This window comes from Streptopelia decaocto, assembly GCF_964273445.1.
Source record: "Streptopelia decaocto genome assembly, chromosome: 6".
Taxonomy (NCBI): Eukaryota; Metazoa; Chordata; class Aves; order Columbiformes; family Columbidae; genus Streptopelia; species Streptopelia decaocto.
This window is the reverse complement of record NC_138660.1, coordinates 54,825,607-54,850,820: the sequence shown is the minus strand read 5'-3', so window position 1 is coordinate 54,850,820 and position 25,214 is coordinate 54,825,607. Positions and strand designations below refer to the sequence as shown.

General features: G+C 37.6%; 1 protein-coding gene across 6 annotated transcripts in view; it reads right to left on the bottom strand.

Annotated features, from left to right (window-relative positions):
* Positions 1-1,295: 1,295 nt before the first annotated feature.
* The window catches only part of LOC309441945 (uncharacterized protein), a 162,295-nt gene continuing 138,376 nt past the window's right edge, over positions 1,296-25,214 (bottom strand). Inside the window, exons 4-7 of one of the 6 annotated variants that reach the window (XR_014184505.1) lie at positions 14,044-14,379; positions 7,258-7,357; positions 5,201-5,864; positions 1,296-3,426 (exon numbers count right to left, since the gene is read on the bottom strand). Coding sequence is in view for 1 of the 6 variants with exons in the window: in XM_082057255.1 (XP_081913381.1) it covers positions 14,283-14,379 (97 nt within the window). In the remaining 5 variants the exon portion in view is untranslated. Of the gene's footprint in view, positions 3,427-4,779; positions 5,865-7,192; positions 7,358-13,876; positions 14,380-25,214 lie in introns of those variants that run through there. The other 5 variants (XR_014184506.1, XR_014184507.1, XR_014184508.1 and 2 more) reach the window with 5 other exon arrangements.

Sequence of the window (25,214 nt, the reverse complement as noted above, 5' to 3'; positions counted from 1 at the left end):
TAGATTTCAATAAACTCTGCATGAAAAGAAAATAAAAAACAAAATAAAAACAACAAACAAAACCAAAAACAAGCCCCCAAACCCCCTTTTTCTTAGGCCCTAGGTAGAATTTCCAGTCAAGCCAGCACCGAGGGTACAAGAGAGTAATGATGCTGTTCAGTGCAGCAGTTTCCACTGAGACACAGCTGTCAGTAGCCTCATGACTAATACAGCACCAGTTTTCCTGAAGCTTGCTGGGAATGACGATGTACACCATTCCTTATTCCATGTTAGCCTGTGACATTTAGCTCATCCCAAACTCAGGAAGGAGGCAAAGACAAGTGTTTGCCTTCTCACTAAGTATCATATGCGCAGCCCTTCATCTGCCAGTAGAGCCAAGGGAGGAAAGCAGTGTAGATTTTTAACCCATTTACAAACCACAAGTATGGAAAATGTGAGAAAGGAGTTAATGTGACAAAATACCTGGTAAAGTTGAGGTTGGGTCTCAATTAACAAATGTTTCCTTTCTGTTTCCCATGTATTTAGAAATTATGGTCATAATCCATTTCATACTATGTCAACAAGTGCTAAATATTCAGAAGGTAAAGTTTTCCTTACATGTGAGGTTTCAAATACCTTAGAAATGTGGGAAAGTTAGTGAAACATTTATTTGCCATACACTAATAAATAACATCTACAGCCTTTGGGAAGTATAGTACTTTCCAAGCAAGTGGTTTTATCATGGAAACCCTCTCTTCTGCACTGATGTCCGTCGTATTTACACAATCAACCTAGTGTATCATCTCTTAGTAATGCTTCCAAAAAGGATGGTCCCATCTTACCTTTTTTTTGCCCTTTCTTTTTACTGATGATAGAAGTTATATGGACACACAAGGGATCTGAGTGTGAAAATGATGAATTTGAAAACCGTTTCTATATGTTTGTTGCTATTGCATTTTTTGAACCAAAGTTACCCATGTGGCAGAAGAGAAAATCGGGATGTGAGTGGTAAACTGAGGTCAGATCGCAGAGCAAAAGCATTCTAACCCTTCTGAGCAATACTGCTGACTTCTGTGAAACTAAAGTGCTTGTGGAACATCAGTATAGCATTATGTTTGTATGAAAGTTGTTTTCTAATTATAAAAAAAATGATTTAATAGAAATAGACCCAATTTCTATGTTATAATTCCCATCTTTTTTTTGTTTAATTAAATTAAATAGACTGCATAGCACACCTGAACATTGAAAAGAGGACCCCTTTGCCAGCTTCCCATTCATTAAATACAACTCACTGTTTTTTCTTTTCACTTGTGCAGACAGTTATTGAATACGCACTAAACATGCTTGTATCCTCATGGCATTGCAGCAGTACTGTATTAAAAAATGTTATTTTGAATGGGGGCTAGCATGGAAGCCTCCCAGAAAGTGCAATTTTTCAGAGATGATCTTGCAGAATCCTTACAAGGAATGAAAGAAATATCTGAATATCAGATTAATAATTGGATTTTGGTAAGCTTGCAATTCATTACTTTATATTATTGAAAAGTGTTTTGTTCAGTGGTTAAAAAAAAAAAAAGACAAAGGAATATTCTTTTCTGTGATACATTTTCTCAGTCAAGAAGCTCACTTTAACCTTTCATCTGGGCATGGCAGACTGCATGTGTGCAACAGGGGAAGTTGTGAAGCAACATCAGTATAATTTGAAATTAAGATTACTCAAGAGTGAATGTGCTGAAAGTCAATGTATTTCTTGGGTGTATCTAGTAGTAGGTTACATTTTCTATTCCTTTTCAAAAAAACAAGTGTGCATTCCCACACGTATGTTATACACCATAGTAGAAATTCTAATTTTTAGGGTAAAGTTTAGTGTTGTTGTTGTTGTTGTTGTTGTTGTTGTTGTTGTTGTTGTTGTTGTTGTTGTTGTTGTTTTAATGGACAGGGTTAAGTTTTGGGGCACTCATACAAGAAAATATCCTTTCTTTAGGAAAAATTCAACATGTCTGATCATAACGAATTGTAATGTAAGGATTTGTTTAAATCTTTTCCTTAGTCAGGGCCTGGATCATAAAGCAATAATGGCTTCTTTGTTCAAGATCACAAAGCAGTTACACTTAAACCTGCAAAATAATACTTAGACGCCTGTTTTCCATTGAGATGAATGTGAATTGGTGACCCACAGGATTTGGCATGTGGATACTCTCAGATTCAGTTAAAATTATCTGAGGTCAGATATTTTGAAGGAGCTTTTACAGTTCTTGCTATCTTGCAAATGATGCCATAAGTTAATATGAATTTTGTCTAGGTATCTAAGATGTTGCATTTTAAGCTACAGTTCAGAAAAGTCATAAAAATAAGAGAGACCGGAAGTTTCTTGTCTGTGGAAAAGTCAGGGCTACATATTACGAATAACATCTGTTTTAAAACTTTTGATGAGTAATTAGTTGGTTAAATCATATTTATTTCACTCCTTTATGCTTGTTATACATGCATTTTTTAAATGTTTAACAAGCACACGGCCTAGTTTTATGAGTCATTTTCCACTTAAACATCATTTTTTATGCAGTCTCCAAAAATCATGTTACATGTGATTCATGTGATCCAACTATGTGAAATTAGAAATCTTGTATAAGTCAGTTGCCCAGTTCTCTATCATCAACACAGAGACAATACTCCATCTCCAGAAAGCAATTCCACCCTGATCTGTCATCGAAGCATGGAGCAATCCCTTTCCCTCCAATGACTATAGAGGAAAATGAGACACCTGTATTTGGTATGGTTAAATTAAATAAGCTTAATTCTATCTTCTATTCTATTCTTAATTGTATCCATAGAATTACACTTAATTCTATGGATACAATTCCTTCTGGAACTCTTTGAAAGTATCAGGAAATCATGAATAGCAAATTATGTGTTTTAACTGCTTATAAAATCAAGAAGTACATTTTAACTTACAGTGATTTCCACATTTTTTTCACAAACACTTGTTGCCTGTCATGTACCAAGTGTTATGTTCATGTTATACTGAGTTTAGCCCTTTTGTTCCCCCAAAGCAATATTAAAGAATGTGCTTTCTTTTTTATTTCTATCATTTGACATACTCTGCGATAAATCCTGAGTTTCTGGGTGTGCAGTAAAACCAGTATTTTTATAAAAAATAATATATAGAGCCCTCCGGGGTAGTGTTGCTAGGCAAACCAACCATAAATGCTGAATTCAATAAATCATATCCCATCACATATAATGTCTATTACTATTCCTTATCATATACTGCTTTAGCTTAATCCCAAATCCTAGATGATCTTGGCAGCACAAGCTCCATCTGAGTTCAGATATTGATGATATGATTTCTAGAATATGCTCCTTGTATCTCAGGGCTCATAGAGGTACTTTTAATCATTCCTGCTGAAGCTGTTCCAATTAACGTGGAGTAATTCTTTATTCACTGACCTAGAGAAAGAGAGATTGATTGGGCATGGCTATGGTTAGGGCACTTGGGTTAGACACAGCAATATAGCTGTCCAGGCATATCATCTGCTAACTAGCTAGTATAGAATAGCTCAATACTCTTCCGCATATTGGTTGACATTTGTGTCAAAGAGGAAACCACCTCCTGTTCTTTTTCAGTTTGTGTAGGGCCTAATCTTGCTAGAAGTAGCTGGGGGCATCAGTCAGGGTCAGGCAGGCTAAGGGATATCTTGTGTTTGCATAGGACTTGGTGGCAAGTACTCAGCCTTGCGAGCATGTGTATGACTCTGAGCATGTACTAATGCAGACATTTAGTAGCAGTTTCTGATGTTTTCACCAACAAGATGCAAGGTCTGTATCACACAATTGTAATATGCACATTGGGGCCAAAGAGATAAACTTTCTAGACTATTTTGTTGTCTATGTCTGGCTTCCTTGTTTAACAGGCCTTTCTAGAGGCATAAATCCAGTAACCAAACAGTGCCTGTTGAGTCCTGCTCCGTGACTGACCTGGGCAGCTGACAACTCACTGCAAAGCTGTTGTGTGGTGTTGTGCCTGGTTGCTGCCTTGCAAACAAGAGGAAGGTGGATCTTGTTCCAGGAAAACAGGGAACAGGAGGCTGACTTCAATGGATTTCACTCATTGTATGAAAAGCACAAAAGAGCTGCCTCATCTGCTTGCAAAATTTAACTGCTGAAAAGTTAAGCAGCTCCTCAGTTATTAGGGGATAAAGTTCAGCAGTTGAAGGTGGACAATTAGTTGTTTCTCACAAGCACCAATTTATGACTAGCTCTGTGAGTCTGAAGAGACCTCAGTAGTGGGAGGACCATGAAGAAAGTACCATCTAAGCTGTGTTTAAAGCAAAGAACTGATAAAATGTAGCCAACAGGCACAGGCTGCATCTCTTGTTTGTTTGCAGGGTGCCATACACATATTTATAATTTGGTATAAATAAAATATAACATTGAGTAATGACAGCAGGCAAGGCTACAGCAGTTGTGCTGGCTCAGTTATGAAAATTTCATAGTGCCAATAAAATAACAAGAAAACCATAATTAGGTTAAAGGCTTTCCCATGCTAATAATTTTCTAACTCTTTTATAATAGTGTTTTGGGCTACATCTTCTGAGACTCCTTCTGGAATGCAAACTTGCACTGATTATATTTTTTCCAGTTTTTTGTTTTTATTGTGCCTAAATTCGTTTTCCTTCACTTTGCTTTATAGTGAGTGAAAAATACGTATTTAGAAATCAGGATATGTATAATAGTTAAAAGAAAAATAGTTAAAAACAAGACCAGAATGAGACAGTAAATATCCTAAAGAGTAAATATGCTCTTTACAAGATGTATTACAGGTGGATATTGTAAACACAGAGGAGCCATACACTACAGTGTTTTTAAGTGACAATCTGAAATGGAAGGTATTTGAGGTCCCACGTCCAATGCTGCTTTTTCCTGTCCTTGTGAAAGTATAAAAATTTATAGGTAAATGAGGCATAAAATGCATATGGATGGGCAGGCTTCACACACAGAACAACGACGTTTTTTCCAAAGGTAAGCTAATACACAATTCTAGCAATAATTTACTGCTGGTGTTAGTTTGTCTTGACTTTTTGTCATAAATATTAGTTGATAATGGAAATACCTTTCTGCTGTTCCTTAATTTGTATTGATACTTTCACAGTAGCATTTTGTACAGCCCTGTTTGTACTATTAGCTTCTTGGAGGAGGTAGAAAGACTCAAATCAATTCTCACCAGGTTTCGTGGTCATGACAGGCAGAGACAAACAGTGCTTATTTCTGTGTCAGGTAATTAGAAGTAAGCCTCCAAGGTGAATCACAAGCTGATTAATGTAAACTCCATTAAAACCAGAAGCATAGCCTGTAAAATGAGTCACATTGTGTTCATAGGTTCAGCTAGAGTTGTGGAAAAGGCTTTTTCTGCAGAATTCTCCCCCTTTTGTGCACACCCAAATGGTCAAAGCCCATCTGAAAAGAAGAGAAAGAAAGTGCTCATGGTGGATTCACAAACCACATTTTGTCATTCTAGACAATATACACTGAAATTTCTCTGTGTTCACTCAAACTTTGTCCACAACCATCCTCAAACTATGTGAAATGGAGAGTTTTCTGGTGCAACACACCAGTCCTTTCTGCTTTTCTCTTTAATAACTTAATTGAAGATATGGTGGGCAACAAACAGTGAGTGATGACAATTGTCTGATGTTACCAATTCTACTACTATTGTGGTGAAACGCAATAGAAATAATGGAAGAAATCTTTGTCTCTCTCTCTATGACCAGGTAAGAGAGTTTGGTGCTACTATATGTGCAAGATACATGATGTGAAGTAATATATTAAGGGATTTCTTGAAGTTCAGCACTATGCTTCTCTCTCAATCCTGTGCACAAGGTGGAGACCTGAATGAGAAGGTTGAAAGGAGACAGTTAAAACATAAGTTAAGAAGACTATCAGCTTTCATTCCTTGTATTTTCTGAATAAATCTGCACAAAGATAATTAAATAAAAAATAATCAAAAAAGTAGATTTGGATCATTTGCCCATTAGCTTTTAGGGTAAGAAATGCTCTTGAAAATAATTGTGAGATAGATTACTGAAGTTAAAGGAAGTGGTAAAGAAGTAAAGGAGAATCATATCCCTTTCAACCAAAGCACTGGGGCAATTTAGGGGACTGCTGAGGAAAGCATTGATGCTAGTGTGGTCTGGACTGTGATCAGTTCTCCCCAGGTCCTCACTTCTCTTGACTACCTGAAATTAGCTGGGGTTACACACCACTTTTAATGATACCAATTACATTCATTGGCCTCTAAGAAAAACTGAAACTTGTGAATTATAAATGTAACAATACTTCTGTCAAACAATCTTACCTTCAGATGACAAACTCTGTTTCTGCAGTGTGGCAGATTAGATGTTATTGAGGCTTTGTAGAATAGTTCATGAAGCACATTGATTTTAATAAAACGCATATTGATTACAGTAAAATGTCACTCTTTCTCCTCTGAACATAACATCTAGCTGTCATTAAGTAATGTGAAAATTTTATTAAATCAATATTACGTTCTCCCTTTAATTAAGAAGAGATTGTCTTTGACATTATTTGCGCTGCTTGACTGAAATTCCATTCTGTGTCAGCAGAAGTCTGGTCTCTTTTAAAGAAGAAAACATACTAATAATATTGTATGTACAAATTCATATTTCATAAGTGGAAAAAGTAGCACATATATCAAGTCAGTTTGGACTTTTATTCATTAGAAAGAAGGATGTTCTTAAAAGCAATATTTTGAATTTTTCTGGAGCTCCTCAGCATCTCACCAAATCAGGTCTGTGAGAACACAGCAGTCCCATAAAAGACAGAAAATTCCACAGCTGGAGTACAGAATGGTTGAAAATTGAGAGATGTAAGAGAATTTAAAAAGGCTGCAGTTGGGCTACCTCAAAATCCTTGCAAGTTTTGAATGGCTAAACTCTAGAAGAAACCCAACAATAAAAATGTGTTCTCTAGGATAGGAAAACTGAATGATTAAAAATCTCTAGGCAACAGGATGACATTAAGGAAAAAAATGGGTCTCAAAGGTAGAAGAGTTGTTTATTTACTGAGCAACCAAATTATACAAAAAGTAAAAAAAAAACCAAAACCAAAACTTGTAAGATAAAGAGACATCAATTTGCATCACTTCAAAATACCCTTAGAGTTATAATTTCACGTGTGTACAGGATTTTTAACCCACCATTAATTTCTGAACACCCTAGTGAGCTGGTTTGATCAGATGGGTGCCTGTAGGAAGAGAAGTACTCGCACAGTCGGGGTGTCTGATCCACAGGCAGCTTTTATTCACAAATGCTTGTTAGTACCATTTCACCACAGACAGTCCCACAGCAACTCCTCTGTTAACCTGAAAAAGGAATGAGAGCTACAGTAAAGAGTAAAATTATATGCTGGATATTTGGCTCTTATGCCTTGTAAGCAGGATGTCTACTGTCCTTATTGGTAACCTGATGGCTTGTTTGGGAGTTTTAGTATTCATATATACAAGTCATGTTTGAGTAGTTATGATTATTAATATAGATAATTAGTGGTTTTAGTAGTTGCGCAGCCTTGAAAAATTATATATATACTAGAAAAACAAAAGTGTTTTTAATGTCTACAGTTTTTACCCAAAGACCTTGAGCAGACAGCTGACACTGTCTTCATCTAACAAAATGCCCACGTTTTATTCTCCTGTATAATCTAATAATTAAACCACACAATTAGACCTATTATAACAGCCTAATTTGTAATATTTTCAGCTCAGTCAGAACTCTGCCTGGAATGTATTTCCTTTCAAGTTTAAATGAGCAGAAACTGAGTATTTTAACTGAATAACCACATGAAGAAAAACAATTATATCTTCACTTTAGTTAATTTTTCTCTCATAAAGAGGTATTTACTTAATCATGAAGAGTGAAATTAACACAAGGCTGGAAGTTCAAATATAACAAAGTGGCTGAAAACCAGCTTCACGTTTTTCACTGCACTGTTCTAAAGGTCATGTACTAGAACACAAAATGCTGGAGAAGGAAACTTCAATGAGGTAGCAAAACATCAGTCACATAGAGGCAAAAACGTCACAGGAGTTCTGGAAACTTATAATTAACATAGTTATCCTATTGATTAGCATAGAAACTGAGCAGACACTTTCCTGAATTTAGAGTTCCCTGTTTTAATATATATTGCAGTTACAAACCGGCAAAGCTGGAGGCTGTTACTTGCAAGGAAATAAAGTCACTTTGTTTAGGCACTATTGTGCTCTGTCCACCTGTGCTGGATTCCTTCTTCTGAGCATCTTCTCAGCTTCTATTCAGTCTGCAATGCCCCTCAGTTATGTTGGGGAGCTGCACACTCAGATGTCTCTACACACTAGTATCATTTATTATTATTACATTTAATTGTAATAATATACTTCCTGGAGGAAAGAACAGTTGTCGGGGGAGGAGAATAAAATATATTTTTCCATACAGGAGGCCTGAGAGAAGGAGGAAGAGAAGTGGAGCAGTAACCAGTGGTCTCGAACACCACCACATTGAAGAGCAGTAGGTGAGTTATGTAATGCTCTGAGCAAGAAATGCAAAGCGTGAAACCAAAATGACTCAAAGATAAGTGATGAGATATATTTAGGATGGTAGGGAAGGAAGATGAATTAGGAGAAAAGTCATGGTTTAACAGGGGTGGGGAAGAAGTGAGAAGCAATGGGAAGTTAATGAACACTCCAGAGTTAAGGAGCCAAGGTGCAGCGATATAGCTGGCAATGAGTGATTTTTTTTCCTGTTTAGTTTGATTTCAGGGTTAAGTTTTCATGATTTTTTTAATAACCAGTGTTGAGATATTGTCCAGACTGATGTAAGCCAGTAATAGTATCTCCATTTGGCACATTGAGGTGGTTTAGGAGGGCAGGATTCCAGTTATTCAGGGTGTAGAAAGGGTGATGTAATAGCAACCAAACTCCTGCAACAACAACTACTGAGTCTCACAGGTGGGTCCATTCAGCTCCTGTGTGCATCAAAGTGGGAAAGATCTACCCCCCTGCTTCAGTCACAATACCTGCAGGTACTTTTCAGTGTTGAGCCTCCACGCCTCGACCATTAAGCAGCACCTGACTGACATTTTTCCACAACTTCAGGCAAAGCCTACGTGGTAGTCATTGTGTGTATGAATTGGCAAGTGACAGAGAGGGTTTGAAAGCAGTGAGGTGTAGGTCCAACCCTTTGTTGCAGTTTACCTGGGCTGTGAGTCTGTGTGTTCTGCCTGAGGGTTCATCCCTCAACCCAGCTCCACACAAGCAGAGCAGCTCAGATGTGCAGCGGGCTTTGATCTCAACAATATAGGTTTTGGGGCATGCAATTCTGTGCAAATACCAGGGTGAGACAGAGTGAATTGTGAGTGTGGAAGTGGTCCATGAATTTTCAGAACAGGTAGGAGATCCATAAACATGAGACAGAATGCACAATAAACGTGGTTTTTAGATGCAGGGATAGTAAGTGGGATATGGCTGTGATCATATGAAATTTAAAACACTAAATGAAGTTCATCCAGGTACATTTTAAAAAATGCAAGGAAAATAGACTGATTTTTTTTTTTTTTTCAGATAGAAGGCATCAAGCTAGCCTGTTTATACCAGCTGCAGGACTGTGCTTGGTCACTTGGCCTAGGAGAATCAATAATTATATGTTCTCTACAAAGGACGTAATGACATCTATTACCTTTGGTAATCCTGAACATCAAGGTTTCCCCTTTCTCAAATAAAAGTACTAGTTGTTTGAATTAAAACCTTGTTATCAGATCTTTCCCTTCCCACTCCCACTAGTGATCAGCATGAAATCTTCGATTTTACTGGGGTTTTGAAGTGGCGCTGTGAAACAGGATGTGAGTATGGTGGGACTATTTACGCAATGTTCAGGTGGTGAGGTAGTTGCAGCAATTCAGCATAAAGGGTTTATATGACAGTGTGAAAGGGCTGTGCTTGAAACTGTGCTTGACTGCTATTGCTGTGTTCAGTGGAATATTTGATGGAGTTACCTTTGTGTTAAAGCTCTAGAAGAATAATTTTTTGAGACTTGAGTGCAGCTGTTGCATGAGTGGCACTGAGAGGAAGTCTGTGTTATCCAGCCTCTCTGTGGTCTACATTTAAATTGTTTTCTCTCTACAGTTCTAGTCTGGGGTGCTGCTTTCATGCATTTTTTCCCCACTTTGAATTCTCAAAAAAAGCCTGGTGAGAGATTTGCAGTCCTGGCTTTCAGCACAGGAACCTTAGGTTGAGTTTTAGTGTTGAAGCTTCCCGGTCACTTTAAATAGGTTAAGTAGCCTTGAGAGAGGCAATTTGCTTTGAGGACTGGGAAGCAAGTTCTGAGCCGGAAGCAAGGATCATAATAAGGAGAATTGGACAAGATCTTGAAAGAATAAGAGAAAGAAACTGCAACTAAATGTCAGAGGAAGAAAGAGCAAATCTTATTTGGCAAGTAGTATTATGATAAGGATGTGGAGATCAGCAGAGAAGAGGGAAGTCAGGGCCTTCCTCCCAACCTGTAAAGCTGCTGAATTTGCATCACTGGGTTATCGTCAGCATCCACACCAGAGACGTGCAGCAGATGGGAACTGAAGGGACTCTGCGTCCCCAGAAACTACCTTGTGTTCCCTTATGGTTTCCTTCATTTTCTTCAGCAAATCACATCACCCCAATTGCCTCAGTTTCCCCCTCTTTAACAGACTTTCTGTTTAGTAATAAGTTAGTTAAATCTGTCAAATATGTTGAATACACAGCACAATTATCAAGTGGAAGGGAAGAAGATTATTTCCAAAGGTATTTCACAGTTTATGCGAAACAACCCTTAGCATATAATCTTGTTGACTGCTAGACACTGAAACTGTGCAATTTTCTTTTAAACTGTGAGATCTGAGTGGAGCTGCTGAGGACTCAGCATTTTTAGGTTTATTTTAATAATTACTTCTGCTTACTTCTGCTAGCCACTGTTATCTGTGGAAAATCTAGTTGGCTTTCTCCCTGGGTTAGTACAGTCCCCAATAAACAGTTTCATCACCACTGAAAAGTGATATTTTCATGTAATCAAATTAATGTTACAGATTAAAGATGACAGGTGTGACAGATACTTTAATTTTTGCATATTTGAAAACCTGAAGTGTTCCTGGTTTGTTTGTGAAGCAGAGTGGCATTAGAAACAGGAACAAAAAGATTTTAAGAGCGCCCTGTCCTTGGAAGCTTCTAAAATTCCACTTCTGCACAACTACACAGTTCTTGCTTTTATTTAATTAAAAGTATTTTTTATTACATGATGGTATTTGAACACCTCTAGCACTAAAAGAGTACCCACAAGGCTGTACTAGCTTCTGGCCAGTAAAACAGTTTCAGCCTTGAAAAACCTAGGATACAAGAAGTCAGGAGGGCAATAGAAAAAACAGTGTAAGGCAAAACAAGTCCCTGCAGCTTACTAGCAATGCACAACTTGCAGGAATCTCCCCATTTCAGTGCTGTTGTTATGGCAGTTTCTGAGTGCATTGCAAGAGGTGTTTTAGGTTGGCATTTAGAAGGAGAGTTTCAGAGCTGGGGCAAGATATTTTCTCTGTGATATCTGTGAGAAAAGTGATAGAGAATCACAGCAGTTGTCCTGCCCTCTCCTTCTCACCGTGGTGCTCTTGTTATTGCCAGATGCAGCACTGGAGAATTTACAGCTGCCTGACCATGCTGAGCCTTTTACCTCATCAGGGACGGAGATGGGCCATACAGTAATGTGTATTGATCCATGTCCCAAAATGTGGTTTATGTCTTACATTTCTGTGCTGAACTATAGTAAGGGGAAAGCAGACCATAACAGCCCAGTCTCCCATGTGCAGATACAGCTGCTAAATGAGTGATGACAAGCCTTTAAGGCTGAATGGATGTAGGCATACACAGGATGATGGTTCAGATGTAGTAACTGTCCATAGCTGAGTGGATGTGCACACTTAAGCCTGCCACAAATCTAAGGTAAAATGTGTTAGCTTGAAAATCAATAAAAGATCTTAAGAACACTCATTTGATCATTTGCAATGGCTTAGCTGACCTGGGGTACATTGCTAAGTGGCAGGATCTTGTGAATAGACCTAAACCCTTCATGCTTGAGGCAGTGGTGAACTGTCAAAGAGACATTCCCCTGGCCTGAGAAGTCCAAAGGCAGCCAACAGTGCAAAGGAGGCATTGCTTCTTGGCTCAGCTGCACAGATTATCACACATGATCCTGAAGAGCACTGGGAAGAGGAGAGCTGTTTCTTGAAAAGACCAAGAAGGCAGTCTCTGGGAATTTACCTAAGTTTTTTTTTTTCTTTTTTTTCCTCAGAAAACAAGTCTACTCTCCTCCTGCATTTGAACAGGAAAAGCTTTTTGCACTCAGCTGGTGAGAAAGTGTAAAAATAGAGGATTCAAAATGTGCATATAGGCTTCTTGCTCTTCTAAAAATCATTTAATTTTAATATTTTCTTCCAGCTACTAAATGCTCGTGATTGTCACTGCTCTTGTTCCTTCCCCTGACAAGAGAGGACACAGGTGACCAAACTCTGGCTATGCAGAGAGGGAAGTGGTTGATGACTTGACCCAAGAATTGTTTCACATATGCAAGAACTGAGGATTTCATCTTCTCACCACAGTAAAATGACAAGGGGAAGGGGAGCCCATCTCCTGCTGTGGGGATCAACAAAGCTCAGAGAAGGGTTAGCAACACAGGGCCGTCAGTCCTCCTGCTGTGTCTGTATATCAAGAATGGCCTGTCAAGCAGATTTTCAGGCAGAGTTTAACATTTACCTAGTATCTGAGTGCCCACAGACATACCGGGGTGTATGTGTCAGCACTACAGGTCCCCAGCAGTGCAATCACTGAAGTTATTCTGAAGATTGATTTCATGGATCGTGTGATGGTATTTTTTCCCCTTTAGCTTACAAAATATGAAAATTCTCTGTGACTTTTCCATCCCCTCCCCAAGAGATACCATCTAGAGTAGTTCTGCTGTATGACAATGATTGGGGTTTTTAATTTTGTTCATCACTTAGGCTATGGGAAATATCCAAACACATTCAAATTGGACTTTGAGGGTTTCTTTTGCTTCCTCTCCCTTCCTGTAACTTCAGCTATATCAGAAGTTAGTAATTCTCTTAATGCTGGAAAATATAAGGTATATTTTATGAGATATCTTATGGAACTGATAGGGAAAAATAAATAATAGAAATATTAATTTAAAAAAAGTGTTATGCAAGCTGAAAGTGTTGCAAGGATAAACAAATCAGTAAAAGGTGCAGTTTGCTTATAATACAGTAATTTTATGAGCAATAATTTTTCAGATGAGCTGAAGCTATCATCATTATCAACTAATAGCTTTAAGAATGACTTATCTAACTTGTTACTGCCTATGGTATTTCTGGAGTGTGAAAAATTTTAAATTGTCTGTAAGGAAGTGATGCTGCCAAAATGACATTAGAATAAACGAACCACAGCTTTTTAAATGTTACTCTTTCAAAAGAAAAACAAACATCCTTCACAAAATGCATAAGGGAGTATGTACTCTATTGCATCTGGAGTATCTGCTGTTCTTAGTGACTTGCATCAAATCTTGAACAGAAGAGCAGTATTAATGCTGGAACAGATTCTCTTTTCTTGCACCAAAGAACCAGCAGTAATATCAAAGGATTCGTGACCCTGGGTCTAGCTGACCTCCGCTGTAAAGGGGTTAGGGGAAAGCACAACAATATTCAAAGACATGTGAAAATAACAGAATTTACTGCATTGTTTAATGAAATTGAGCCAAAAGATGTAATTTAACCTTGTATAATAATTTGTATTTAATTTTGGAGAAAGTAAACCATTTTGTTCTGCTTTTTATTTTTTTTTAAATTTTGGAGCAGCTGCTAAGTAGCAAATTTAAAGAAAATCAACAAAGAATGTTGAACAACCATTTAAGAAGAGTTAACCTTTGAAAAGCAAAATTAGATATAAAACCAAATCTGGATGGTTTACAATGAAAAGCTGATATATTTAATTTTTAAAATGTTACCACTAATTACCTGGATCTTCCTCAAAGCCACTCCTACATCCAGTGAAACGGACTCCTGGGGCCACACCTTTTCCTTCAATGCACATCTACTTGGTGAATTTGCTATTTGCTGAGGAAATCAAACAAACAGAAAAAAGCAAATCTCTTCCTTTTGATCACCTCTCATTCCCCTTAGCTAGGGCATAGATGGTAGCAATTAATTTTGACAGCAAAATAAATCAGTCACTGTGGGCCTGTTGGCATTCATGGTCATCTGGCAAAATTTCTAAAGGACTGGTACTTCAGCTGGAGATTTCTCAATCCGCTCAGTGTTCTCCCTCCACCACTGGACAGATGTCCAACAAACCTGAAAGAAGAGGTGGCAAAAGTCAGCTACACCAAGCAATGTGGGGCTCTGTCTCTGTCTCTGGGATCAGGCTGTAAGGCTGCTTCATAGAAGCAGCGAAGCAACTTCTGAAAAGAACGGTGCACATGGGTGAAGTTTACCTGTACCTGAGTGAGAGCTAATTCAGTTTACAGCTAAATAACAAGTACAGCACTCTGCACCTATGGAAGGCAATGAAAATCCATCCAGTACAGGTTCAGTGAGATTTTTTTTTTTAATTACAAGTTTTGCAGAATGAAACAAAAAGGAAAAGGTAATCAAGAAGGGTGCAGTATATAAACTGGGAAGCTGTAAGTCATTCTGGAAAAAACTAGGTGGCTCATTGAATCATGTAAACTGGATAAAGAATGGTATTTTTCTCTTTAATAGTTGAATAAGGACAAAATGTTTCATTTTGCATGTGTTGGAAAAGATTATTTAATCTTTTGTTTTTCAGTTTTGTTAACTCTAAATATATAAATAAGCATTTAGCAGAGGATTCTCCTATATGTTCTCTTTCACCTTTTTAAAGGTTTTAAAAGCCCATATTGTAAAATATAGTTGTAATCAATTATTATGCATATTTAGAAAATATAAATGATAATTTAAAATTATATATACTTGAATCACAGTTGAAATCAATATATCAAATGATGCAGAACAATTTTTTTAGCTTTATTTAGCAGGAACTTTTGAATTAGAACAAATCATATTTGAAATGTCAAAACTGTGTGTGTGCTGACAGGTCTTCATTTCCACTAACCCTGTGTTTTTATAACTCAAAATCTAGTGTCCTTGCCCTGCTTTTCCTATATCTTAGTTCTGACCAATGTGTATGATCTCAAATATGTTGTTATTCCTGCAAAGAGGTAGAGGTTTGAGCATAAAATACATGGATAATTTCCAGAGAGAGGAGAATGCTGATTAATTACTTCAATCATGGCTGCAGTCTTTTTTGAGAAAGTGTCATTTGAAACCCTGAATATGATTCAGAGAGACTCAGTAGAAAATGAAACAATTTTTTTTCACAGCCGAGGTGAAAAGCTGACTGTATCCACAAGGGCACAGATGGGCTGAGTGTGGATGTGCCCTGGTGTTCTGCAGCAGGGCTGGGAATAATGCCTGCAAGGAACTTTTGGCTGTATGTGCCAGCTCCCCAGCATTTTTTCAGAGAAGAGAGGACAATAGTCAGTGGCACAGTCAGAAACAGTCCCACAGTCACAAACAATAATAAAAACGAAACTTCTCACTGGATTGCTTGCCACTCTTTTTCAGGCAGGGTACTTTGATTGCACTTTATAAATATAAAGAATCCTTTGCACTGAGCAGGAGTATCATGGCAGATGTTTTGTGTCATTAAAAGAAAAACAGAAAGAAAGTAGTTTGCCCTCGGTGCTTCCTTCCTCCTCTCCTTGCTGCTGCAAACTCAAAAATGGAGAGTGCATGAGGGAGTGTAACCATCGCAATTCATTCCACCACACTGAAGGGCTTCACCACATGTCTGTGACTGCAAGACAAGCTGCATTCCAGGTTTTTAATCCAGGATGATTGATTCCTTTCTCGTTGATCTTTTAAAACTCTGAAAACCAAGTGATTTGTTCTCACTTGTGAATGAGAATACAAGCCTCTTCTGCAGTACTGCTCATCGATTGATCTCCAAGTGCTTTGTAAAGGAGGTGAACGTTAGCTCTTTTCGACAGATGGGGAAGGAGGGATGGTTTTCCCAGAGGCACTTGTCAGACTGGTGCTAAGACAGGGAGCTGAAATCCCTGCCAGCCTATGTCCCCATCACCCAGCACCCGGTGCCCTGTTACTTTTGTTTCCTAAAAACTACCTCCTAAAAATGGAGGCCACATATTTCTGGGCATCATCTCCTAGTTCACTTGCCTACTTCTGGATTCATTGGCTGGCCCTGAGCTGCACAGATATAAGTGTCCATGAAATTTCTGATTCAGCATTTCTTATCTCAGAAGTTCCAAGATGGACTGCACAACTGTTTCCCAAATCTCTTATGTTTTGAAACAAAAATGTCAGGCTTAAGGAAGTGGTGTTTCACAGATACGTTAATTTCTCAGTGCATTTCTGACCCCTATTTAGTTAGGGAAGCATACTGAAGGGTTTTGCTGTGAACTTACATTTCAAACTTAAGAAATGTTTGTTGCAAATAAGATTAATTACTGTGCCTAAACATGCTAAATAATTAAAAAAAAAGACATTGCATATGGACAAATTAACTTTAAGATAAATTAACTAGTTTATAGCAATGTAATAACTCAGCACTAATGTGCTCAGAGTGTAATGCTGCCAGGCAAGGCATCATAGAAAAGGGCATAGTTCTTCAGTTGGACTGAAAATTCATCCTCTACGATACAGAGATATTTCAGAGCTCCTTTAAAGGATTGTTCTGTTAAAGGCATAAGAAAATTGCTATTTCTACATGCAATTTGTTTACGATATACAATAGCTGGGAGCATCTCGGAGGAAAAATATATAGGCAAATAGATTAGGACGCTGGAGATGATTCACATAAATGCCTTTTTTTCTATTCAGTTTAATTAACTTCAGAGTAGATGAATTCTTATTGGTGTAGTAGAAAGAAAATGAAACCAGTGTCAAGATAAAATCTGCTGCATGCAGTTTCTTGGTATATCCCAATTTTGGATGTTGCGAAAGCAGAAAATTTTTGCTCATTAAATTTTAAAAGCTTTCTGACTTCCTGGAATTATAGCAGGGAGTTGTAAATGGTTTATGAAATGAAGTGTCCTTCCCTACACAAACAACATACTGTGAGAGAGCTTGGGTATTATTATTATTATGCATTATTTGCAGTAATAGTTAATCAGTCAGCTATTAAAATAAATAAATAGAAATACCCACCAGGACCAAAAAGTTCAGTGAAAATAAGAAAGGATGAAGATATTTTAAATTACTTAGCTTGTGAAGAAAATCTGAGGCAATTTTTTTTACTTAAGCAAAACATTTTCAGTGGTTTTGCCTCTTGCTTCCATACCCTGTTTCCTATGGACAGAAATACTTTCTGGATAAAAGGACTCTTTTTACCAGATCAAAGCCCTCTTTTTACATATTCCTGTATTCAGCAGAAGTAAAGAGTTTTACAAAGACATTCTAAGGTGAATCGAAACAACTTTACCTAGACACGCTTCTCTAAAATCTGTGACCAGATGTACTCTGACTGTACTCATTATAGATGGATGTAAAGTATGAAGTCTGATTTATGGTTCCCAGCTGACCCTCTCTGGTAAGGTCTTCCTCAAACTTGTTATTAAAAACTTACAATAACAACATTTTAATAGCCTTTAAAGAGCTAACCTCAAGTACTGATATCCTGGCCATTTCCTTAGAGGAAAACTACTCATTATAAAATTTGCAATAATATGTTGAAGAAATACAGCAGCATTATTAAAATCCAGATTACTACCTCAGAGACTTCTCCAGGGCCTCAGGCTGCTATTTAAACTAATTTTCGTGTAAACAGCACCATGAAGATACAATGCTACATGTGGAAAAAAACATTTCTGAAGAGTGGAAGCTACTACCCAAGTATCACTCCTGATTCAGTTTTCACTGCTTGACTATTTCTTTTGTTTAAAATTACTTGGAAAGACTGAAGGTTCTTTTGTCTTTCTTCTATTCTATTCTAGTCTAGCCTAGGCTAGTCTGGTCTAGTCTATTCCAGTAATTAATCTGAATGTCAGTGATACATTAAGCAACATGTCTAAAGTATCATATGCTTGTTCTCTAATCCTCTCTCCATTGGGAAAAGTGTATTCAATAGTGTTTTGTTCTGTACTTTTTCAAAGGCAATTCACACATACTGAAATAACTTTATGTTAGTGAAGGGCAAAGTCAAAAAATGCTCTTAAACACGGAAGTTTTTCTCTCCATCTCTGACTTGCCACCAGTGTCCTCAGTGTTCAGCATGCTTGGAATAGACACAGGTGGACTGAGATCATTGCACTTGGAGGAAAAAAGAGTGGTGTGGGGTTTTTTTGTTTGTGTGTGGGTTTCTTTGTGTAGTGGTAGTTTTTTTTTGTTTTTTTTTTTTTTTTAAGTACATTTTTCTAGGAAAGGGAAGAGAGACAGTGATTTGGGACAGTCTGCATACTGGGCTTTGGTTTCTGTAAGTCATGAGGTTGACAACCCTGAAACAATTCAGCAGATTCACTGCTGGGGAGCTGAGAGATGATCTGCACAAAACCAGGAAAACTTCCTAAAAAAGCAGAACAGAACATCACTCCCAAAGAAGCCAGCTGGGAACTTCAGTTTTGAAACAGAGCTGAGCTTGTGTTTTGTCACAAACTTGTCAAAATCAAAATGGTTCCACAAAAACACGGTGTCACCTTTAGAGCTGTTACCTGGCTCAGGGAATCAAGTTAGAACCCATGCAGCAGTAGTAAGCACACATTGAAATAAAAAATGCCCTCTGGTTTCCTCTAAGGTCTGTGTGAGTCCAGTGGCTCATCCTTAGGCTAGTCCTGAATCTGTACCTGCAGATGAATAAGTCTGAAGGGTTGGCAAAATTAACCTGTGATCAAACACACACCAGCTGTATGGTTTTCATCCCCTGACCTCACCTCTGCCTGTGCAGGTGTAATGATCAGCCAGATTTTGCTGGACTGCTGTGAAACCTTACTAAAAATTTCCTGAGATCTGTGCATGTCTGTGAAGGATAAAATGTTCACATTATTAGAGTCTTTATTGTGCCTATAGGCCACAGAGAATGGTTTATGGTGAGAGGAGATCAAGGATTTGAGTAACGTAGCCAAGTTTCATAGAAATACTAAAACCTTTCACAGATGAGTACAGACATTTTAGGATCTGATACACTGTGCAAAGACCGGCTTCACGATTCTTGGCTTGTGCAACTTAGAAATATTGTGTAATGGTTCAGATGCCATTGGATTCATATGCACAAGTCAGTTGATCTATAAAACATATGGCATTTTGAAATATTGATCTCTTCTGTGCCAGTGAGCAAGAGATATTAGTGTAGCATGGGATTCCATTTGTAACAGTGGGATTAAAGGCAGGGAAGTGGAAAATTGGAATAGACCTGAATTCATGTGAAGTGGAAAGTACTGCTGGCAGTATTACTAAAGCAGGAGAATAACAAATAAGAGCATATATTTTTAAAAATAATTTTTAAAAAATCGCATATAAGTTACTGAGGTAACAGAGTAAATGGTATCCAAGTGAACATTTTATATTAGGCTACTCTTAATTTTATCGCTAATGTAAAGTCACAATATGGTGACACACAACAGAATGGGACAAAATAAAGAGTAATACCAAACAGAAAATGACCAAGCTTTTTCTCTACAAAGGAAACAGTGATCTGTCATGAAAAGTACCACTTGATCTGAGCCTTTGCTCAGTCCCATGAAATATATCGTTCTGAATGAAAATAAACCAAAACTGGACCTCCAAGTTTGCAGGTTGATTCATGGATCCTGATGGATCCAGCTGGTCAGCTGATTCAAATTCAAAGTATATTCTTACCCCCCCTCCCTTTTTTTTTCCTTTTCTTTTTCTTTCCCCACTCTATTTTTCTCTGTTTTCTTTGTTGGAAGTGTGGGATAATTGGGAAGAAATTGCAGATTTCCTAAGTATTTCCAGCATTCTGCATAACAACAATTTTTCTTCCTTTTTCCTTTCTTTTCCCAATTAGATAGTTAATGAGACTATCATTTCAGTTTTAGGATGTCAGCTTCAGTCGTCTTTTGAAGCTGTTAAAATGTGGAAAATCAATCACTGCATTTTATTTAAAAAAAAAAAGAGAGAAAAAAGAAGAAAACCAGAAGCCTTCTTTTACACAGATTTTACCTGATGTAACATGAGGACAGTTGTTCTTGTTGCACTTTTTGGTGATAGATTGAGTCCTTTACTACATGATATTTTTGCTTCATGAAAGCACTTCTACATTGCAATTAAGTAACTATTGATCTTTTTTGATGAGCAGATTGAGCTCTTTAAGTCTTTTATTACAAGTATTTTTCAGCCCTAAAATCACTTTAATTTTTAAATATGATCAAAGGTTATCTGAACTTTGGCAAGAAGTCATATATCTCTTCTGCATTGCACCTCACAGTACTTTCTTCCTTTATTTCCATAACAGTGCAGGATGAACTGTTTTTAAAAACATTTTTAGCCATCTTCATTAACATGAAAAAAAATGGCATATTGGCACAATGGCTGATGTAGTTTTTACACTGAGTTTAACTTTCTTCTATTGAAATTCATAGAAATCTTAACGACAGTTTCGATGGTAGTATAATTAAACCAATATCGAACAGTTCTGAAACTTCCAATTCAGATATATTTCTGTTCTAACCTCCTAGGGGAAACATGGTAAGACCGATGTAGTTTCATAGTGATTGGTGTTAAATATTGACATTTTAATGACAATCATTGAATTGGGAACATCAGACAACATGACCTTCTATGCAATCTCTAGCCCTGTCTCCTGATTCAAAACCTATTATACTAGTGAATAATATTCCCCTGATTTTAGTGGGTTTTGGATCTGACCCAGTTTTTTTGAGAACTAAGTGTTTGGAGACCTAATTAGACCACAAAGAACTTGGTATCTCAGATGACCCCTAATATATTGTGTGGATAATCCAGGGATATACAGTCCAGAAATATCAAGATTCAGTCTCTTCGCTGCTAGCAGCATTGCGGGAAATCAATGGAGGTGCTCCTACTTATTTGAACAGGTACATGACTGAGCCCTATATGTTTCCACTTTTAAAAACCAGCTTAGTTAAAGGTTTTAGTGGGGGAGACATTGTTTTGAGGTAAAAGCAAACTATTCTGGTCACCCACCATTTTCCAAAAATCATACAGGGAACAGAGACAGGTTTTCACTTAGACAAAGGATGTCAAAGAGACTGGAGCACTTGGGCAGTGCACATGTGACAGCTCTCTGTTCCTCTGTGTTTCTGCTGAGCCTGGAGAAAGTGGTACTCTCTTGCATGTTCAAAATGAAGAGTTTTGAATTTGCTGTCAAGCATTTTGGGAAGCTAGAGAAATTTATGAGAGAGTAAGTGTGTGTGTGTGTGTGTGTGTGTGTGTGTGTGTGTGTGTGTGTGTGTGTGTGTACCTGTCTGTCAGTGACTGGGTTGAGGTGGCAAGTGAGAAATATAAATTACTCAAGTAAAGATTTTGAGGAAGAGATGAATTTAAGAAAGATAGTTTTGTCAGCAGCACGTTGAACTAGCTGGTGATGAAAGGGGCCTGAGGGTAGGCTGTGAAAAGTTGAGTGAATTGCAGCAGTAACACTGGGAAAGATGCAGGTAGTGGGTGCATCTGTCAGGGCAAAAGGAGAGGGCAGAGATCAGAGATGATTCAGGGGAAAATATGACAGAATTTAGCCATGGTTTAGCCACATGGGGAAAAGGTGGAAGTTAACCACATATCGCAAGTCTGGATGGTGTGGGGAACAGTCATCAAACACAATGGCACAAATATTAGGCAAAATAAGGTAGTAGGCCACATTTCCTCTACAGTTCTTAATAAATTAATGTTGCCCACAATGCTGAAACAGGTTTGAACAGGAACAAGGAAGCAAGCATCTTACCCTTCCAATTTGGCTTTATTTACTTGCTTTCTTTTGTTCATGTAATAAGCCATAATGATCTTGACACAGGATGTCCCTGGAGGATTAAAGAGTAATTTAGATGAAGGTTTGCTCTTAGCCTCATCCTACTGACGTAGGAATGACGTGGATAAAAATAGCTGTTTATTCCAAAAAGGAATTTAACAAGTGTCTTTACCAATAGTTGAGCAAAGGATACACAGTTGGAAAGTAGTCTGAAGTTGGACTGTGTAGCTAGGAGGAAGTAGTTTGGCTAAAATCTTTTCAATTTAACTAATACCTTGCTGAAATCCTTGTCTCCTTTTGCATATCACCAGGTATTTACAAGTATGCTTAGCCAGTTCACATTTTAAATAGTCTTTATTACTACAGCGTTAATAATTTAGTCCATTAGCAGCAGGAATGAAGTATAATAAGAGTTTTGTTAAATGACATTTCTCTTTGTTTTTTAGAGTGACAATACACAGTCATTGATAATTGTTATTTTTAAAAAAACACTGTGTAAAGCTTTAGTTTTGTCCAGAAAATGTTTTCTGATTTTTTAAAAGAAGCTGAAAATAACCAGTCTTTTGGTTTGGAGACTTCGGAAAACATTTTGGAAAGACTTTAAAGTGATTTTCATAGGTGTTAAATTTAAGGTAAATATTTTCAGAAAACAAGAAATTTTTATTATTACTATTTTTTATTTTACTATTACGCAGGTTTTAAAATAAATGGCATTGGCTAGTTTATGAGTGAGTTTCCTTCCCATGTGAGACTTTCAATATATTTTGTGCTAACAAGGTTTTAAAATTTATAGGAGTTTCTGTTTTCATCCCTGCTTTAATGGCTTTTGGAAATTTAGTGAAGGTTTTAGCAGATACAGACAGTAACAATGCAGTAATACATAGACTGCGTAAGGTTACAGTGTTTGTTACATGTTATAAATACTCTTAAAACTAAAACTGCACCAAGCACTTTATAAGCAGTTCTAATTTATAAGCAATTCAAATTGTTTATAATGTGTAAACAATTTGAGTTAACAACTAATGCATTTGACTGTGACTGTGGGAAGTGCTTCATAAACTGTTGACAGTTTGGAGCTCCTGCTTTAAAGCCTTGGTTTTTTGGATTTCAAATTCTGTTTTTCCTGCTCTTAAGTACACAACTTTCCCTGATTTTTTCATGAAACTGTCTCCTCCCAACAAAGAATTGTTAAAGTCTTATTCCACTCAACCCTTCAAGAACCTGAAAGCTGAAAATTTCTCATGTTTCAGACGTAAATGGTTTTGGTCTATATGTACGTCCTGTCATTTTCTTTCACATTTTCTTTTAAATTGGACTCAGAATAAGTAAGGAAACATATACATGATAAAACGATCCAATTCATGTTGTTAAGGTAAAATAGACACTGACAGTTCCTCTGCCTACTTGTGATAACATGGAGGAAGAGATTGAATTTACATAATTTATGTACTTACTTATTTAAATGTGACTAAAATCAAGATATAAGGGCCAAACACCTGATTATCACTAGCAATGCCCCCCAGGTAGAAGAATTAATAGTTGTAGTAAAAAAATCACATAATAAACTGAATTAAAAATATCAATAAATGTCCTAATTTTAAACCTTTTCCAGTAAGATCTTGATGACAAAATTTCCTTTTGCCTAGTGCTTCTATTGGTAACATAAGGTAAAAAACTTTATCTGAAATCACTGCACATCAAGTTTTACTAAGTACATAAGAAACAGAAAGTGAGCATTAAAGGAGCACATCTTAATCACCTGTCTTCAATACAGTGCTTTGCAACTGGACCTGTAAGTAATCTCCTCTGTGTTAGATATTGCATCAACATTAGTGTTTTAGCTCAGATCATGAGTAAGTTTTTGAAGTGAATCTGCTGACTGTCTCCACTTGCTGTGCTTTAGTTCACATTGTGGAGTGTCCTTGTGTGACACATGGTCTGGATTCCTCTTGGGTGAAATAACAAAATGACCCCTTACATTGGAAGATAAACTCAGAAAAGTACCTAAGTTGGTCCAGCTGCTCCTGAGCAGTCAGTAGAAAGGACAAGACTAGAGCTACTGTCAAATAAACTTCCCAGAAAAAGTATAGTGTGGACAAGAGGTCGGCAGCACAAACTGGTTTGCCTATCATGTCTCAGCTCTGTTGATGTAGACATAGCTACAGACACCTAAACTATCTCCATGCAAATGAGGATGCCTAGCTGGTGTCATCTGGTATAAAGCAGAAAGTGCCTGACATCTTTGGAATGATAGAGCTATACTTCTTCTTCTGGAAAGGACTCATTCATCTCTGCTCTGTGCACTCTTTATTTCTTAATATGCAAAGAGGAAGAAACCTACCTGACTGTAATTCTGCCTTTTGAGAACAAGTCACAGAATCATGTATTTCAAACCAGAGCTTCCTCAAAGGCTGCAGCTGCAGCAACACCTTGTCCCACCCCTCTGGCAAAGCCTGCACAGCCCTGGTTACTGTTTACCCTGGATGGAAACAAGCACAGCAGCAAGTGTCTGGGTTCGTGTCTAGCTGTCAGGAGGGCACTTTCAGCACCTGTGCTTCACAGTTAAGAATTCTCAATCTCCCCAGCTTGAAGAATCAAGTATGGTGAAGTCCTTATTTGTTCATTTTCTGTCTTCTCATGAGCTACAGGGGATCAGTCCTGGTGATGTCTGTGGGGTGTAATGTGAGTAACTTGTTCCTGTGTGACTAATGGGCTTGCACTGAAGTTAAATCACTCATCCCATGGAGTTATCATTTCTACTGCAGTGCAGTGATAATTATCTAAATAAGTACTAAATGAGGTGCTTCTGCTTTTGTGGCTGGGCTCAGACTGCTCACTTCAGTGCAGTGCCGGAAGATTTGTGTTTCCATGCCATCAAAGGTGAGCAGTAATAGATGTTATTTGTGTTGGATTCTTGGACGGCCCCTTTCTCCAGCCCTCACTCATCACTGAGCAGAGACAGCAGACACTGCAGGGGCAGGTACAGTGTCAGCTATGAATGAAAGTGCTTAGGATAAATGAAGGGATTTTCCCTCAGCCAAAGGTGCAGAGAAATGTGTAAATTTGGTTACCTTAGTCTGTAATCACCAGTTTCAGAAATCATCACTATCTCATTTGAAAAGGAAGACAACAGGAAATGAAAAAAGACTTCAGGAAAAAAAAGAAAAGAAAGTAAATGAAGTGACAAAATCAT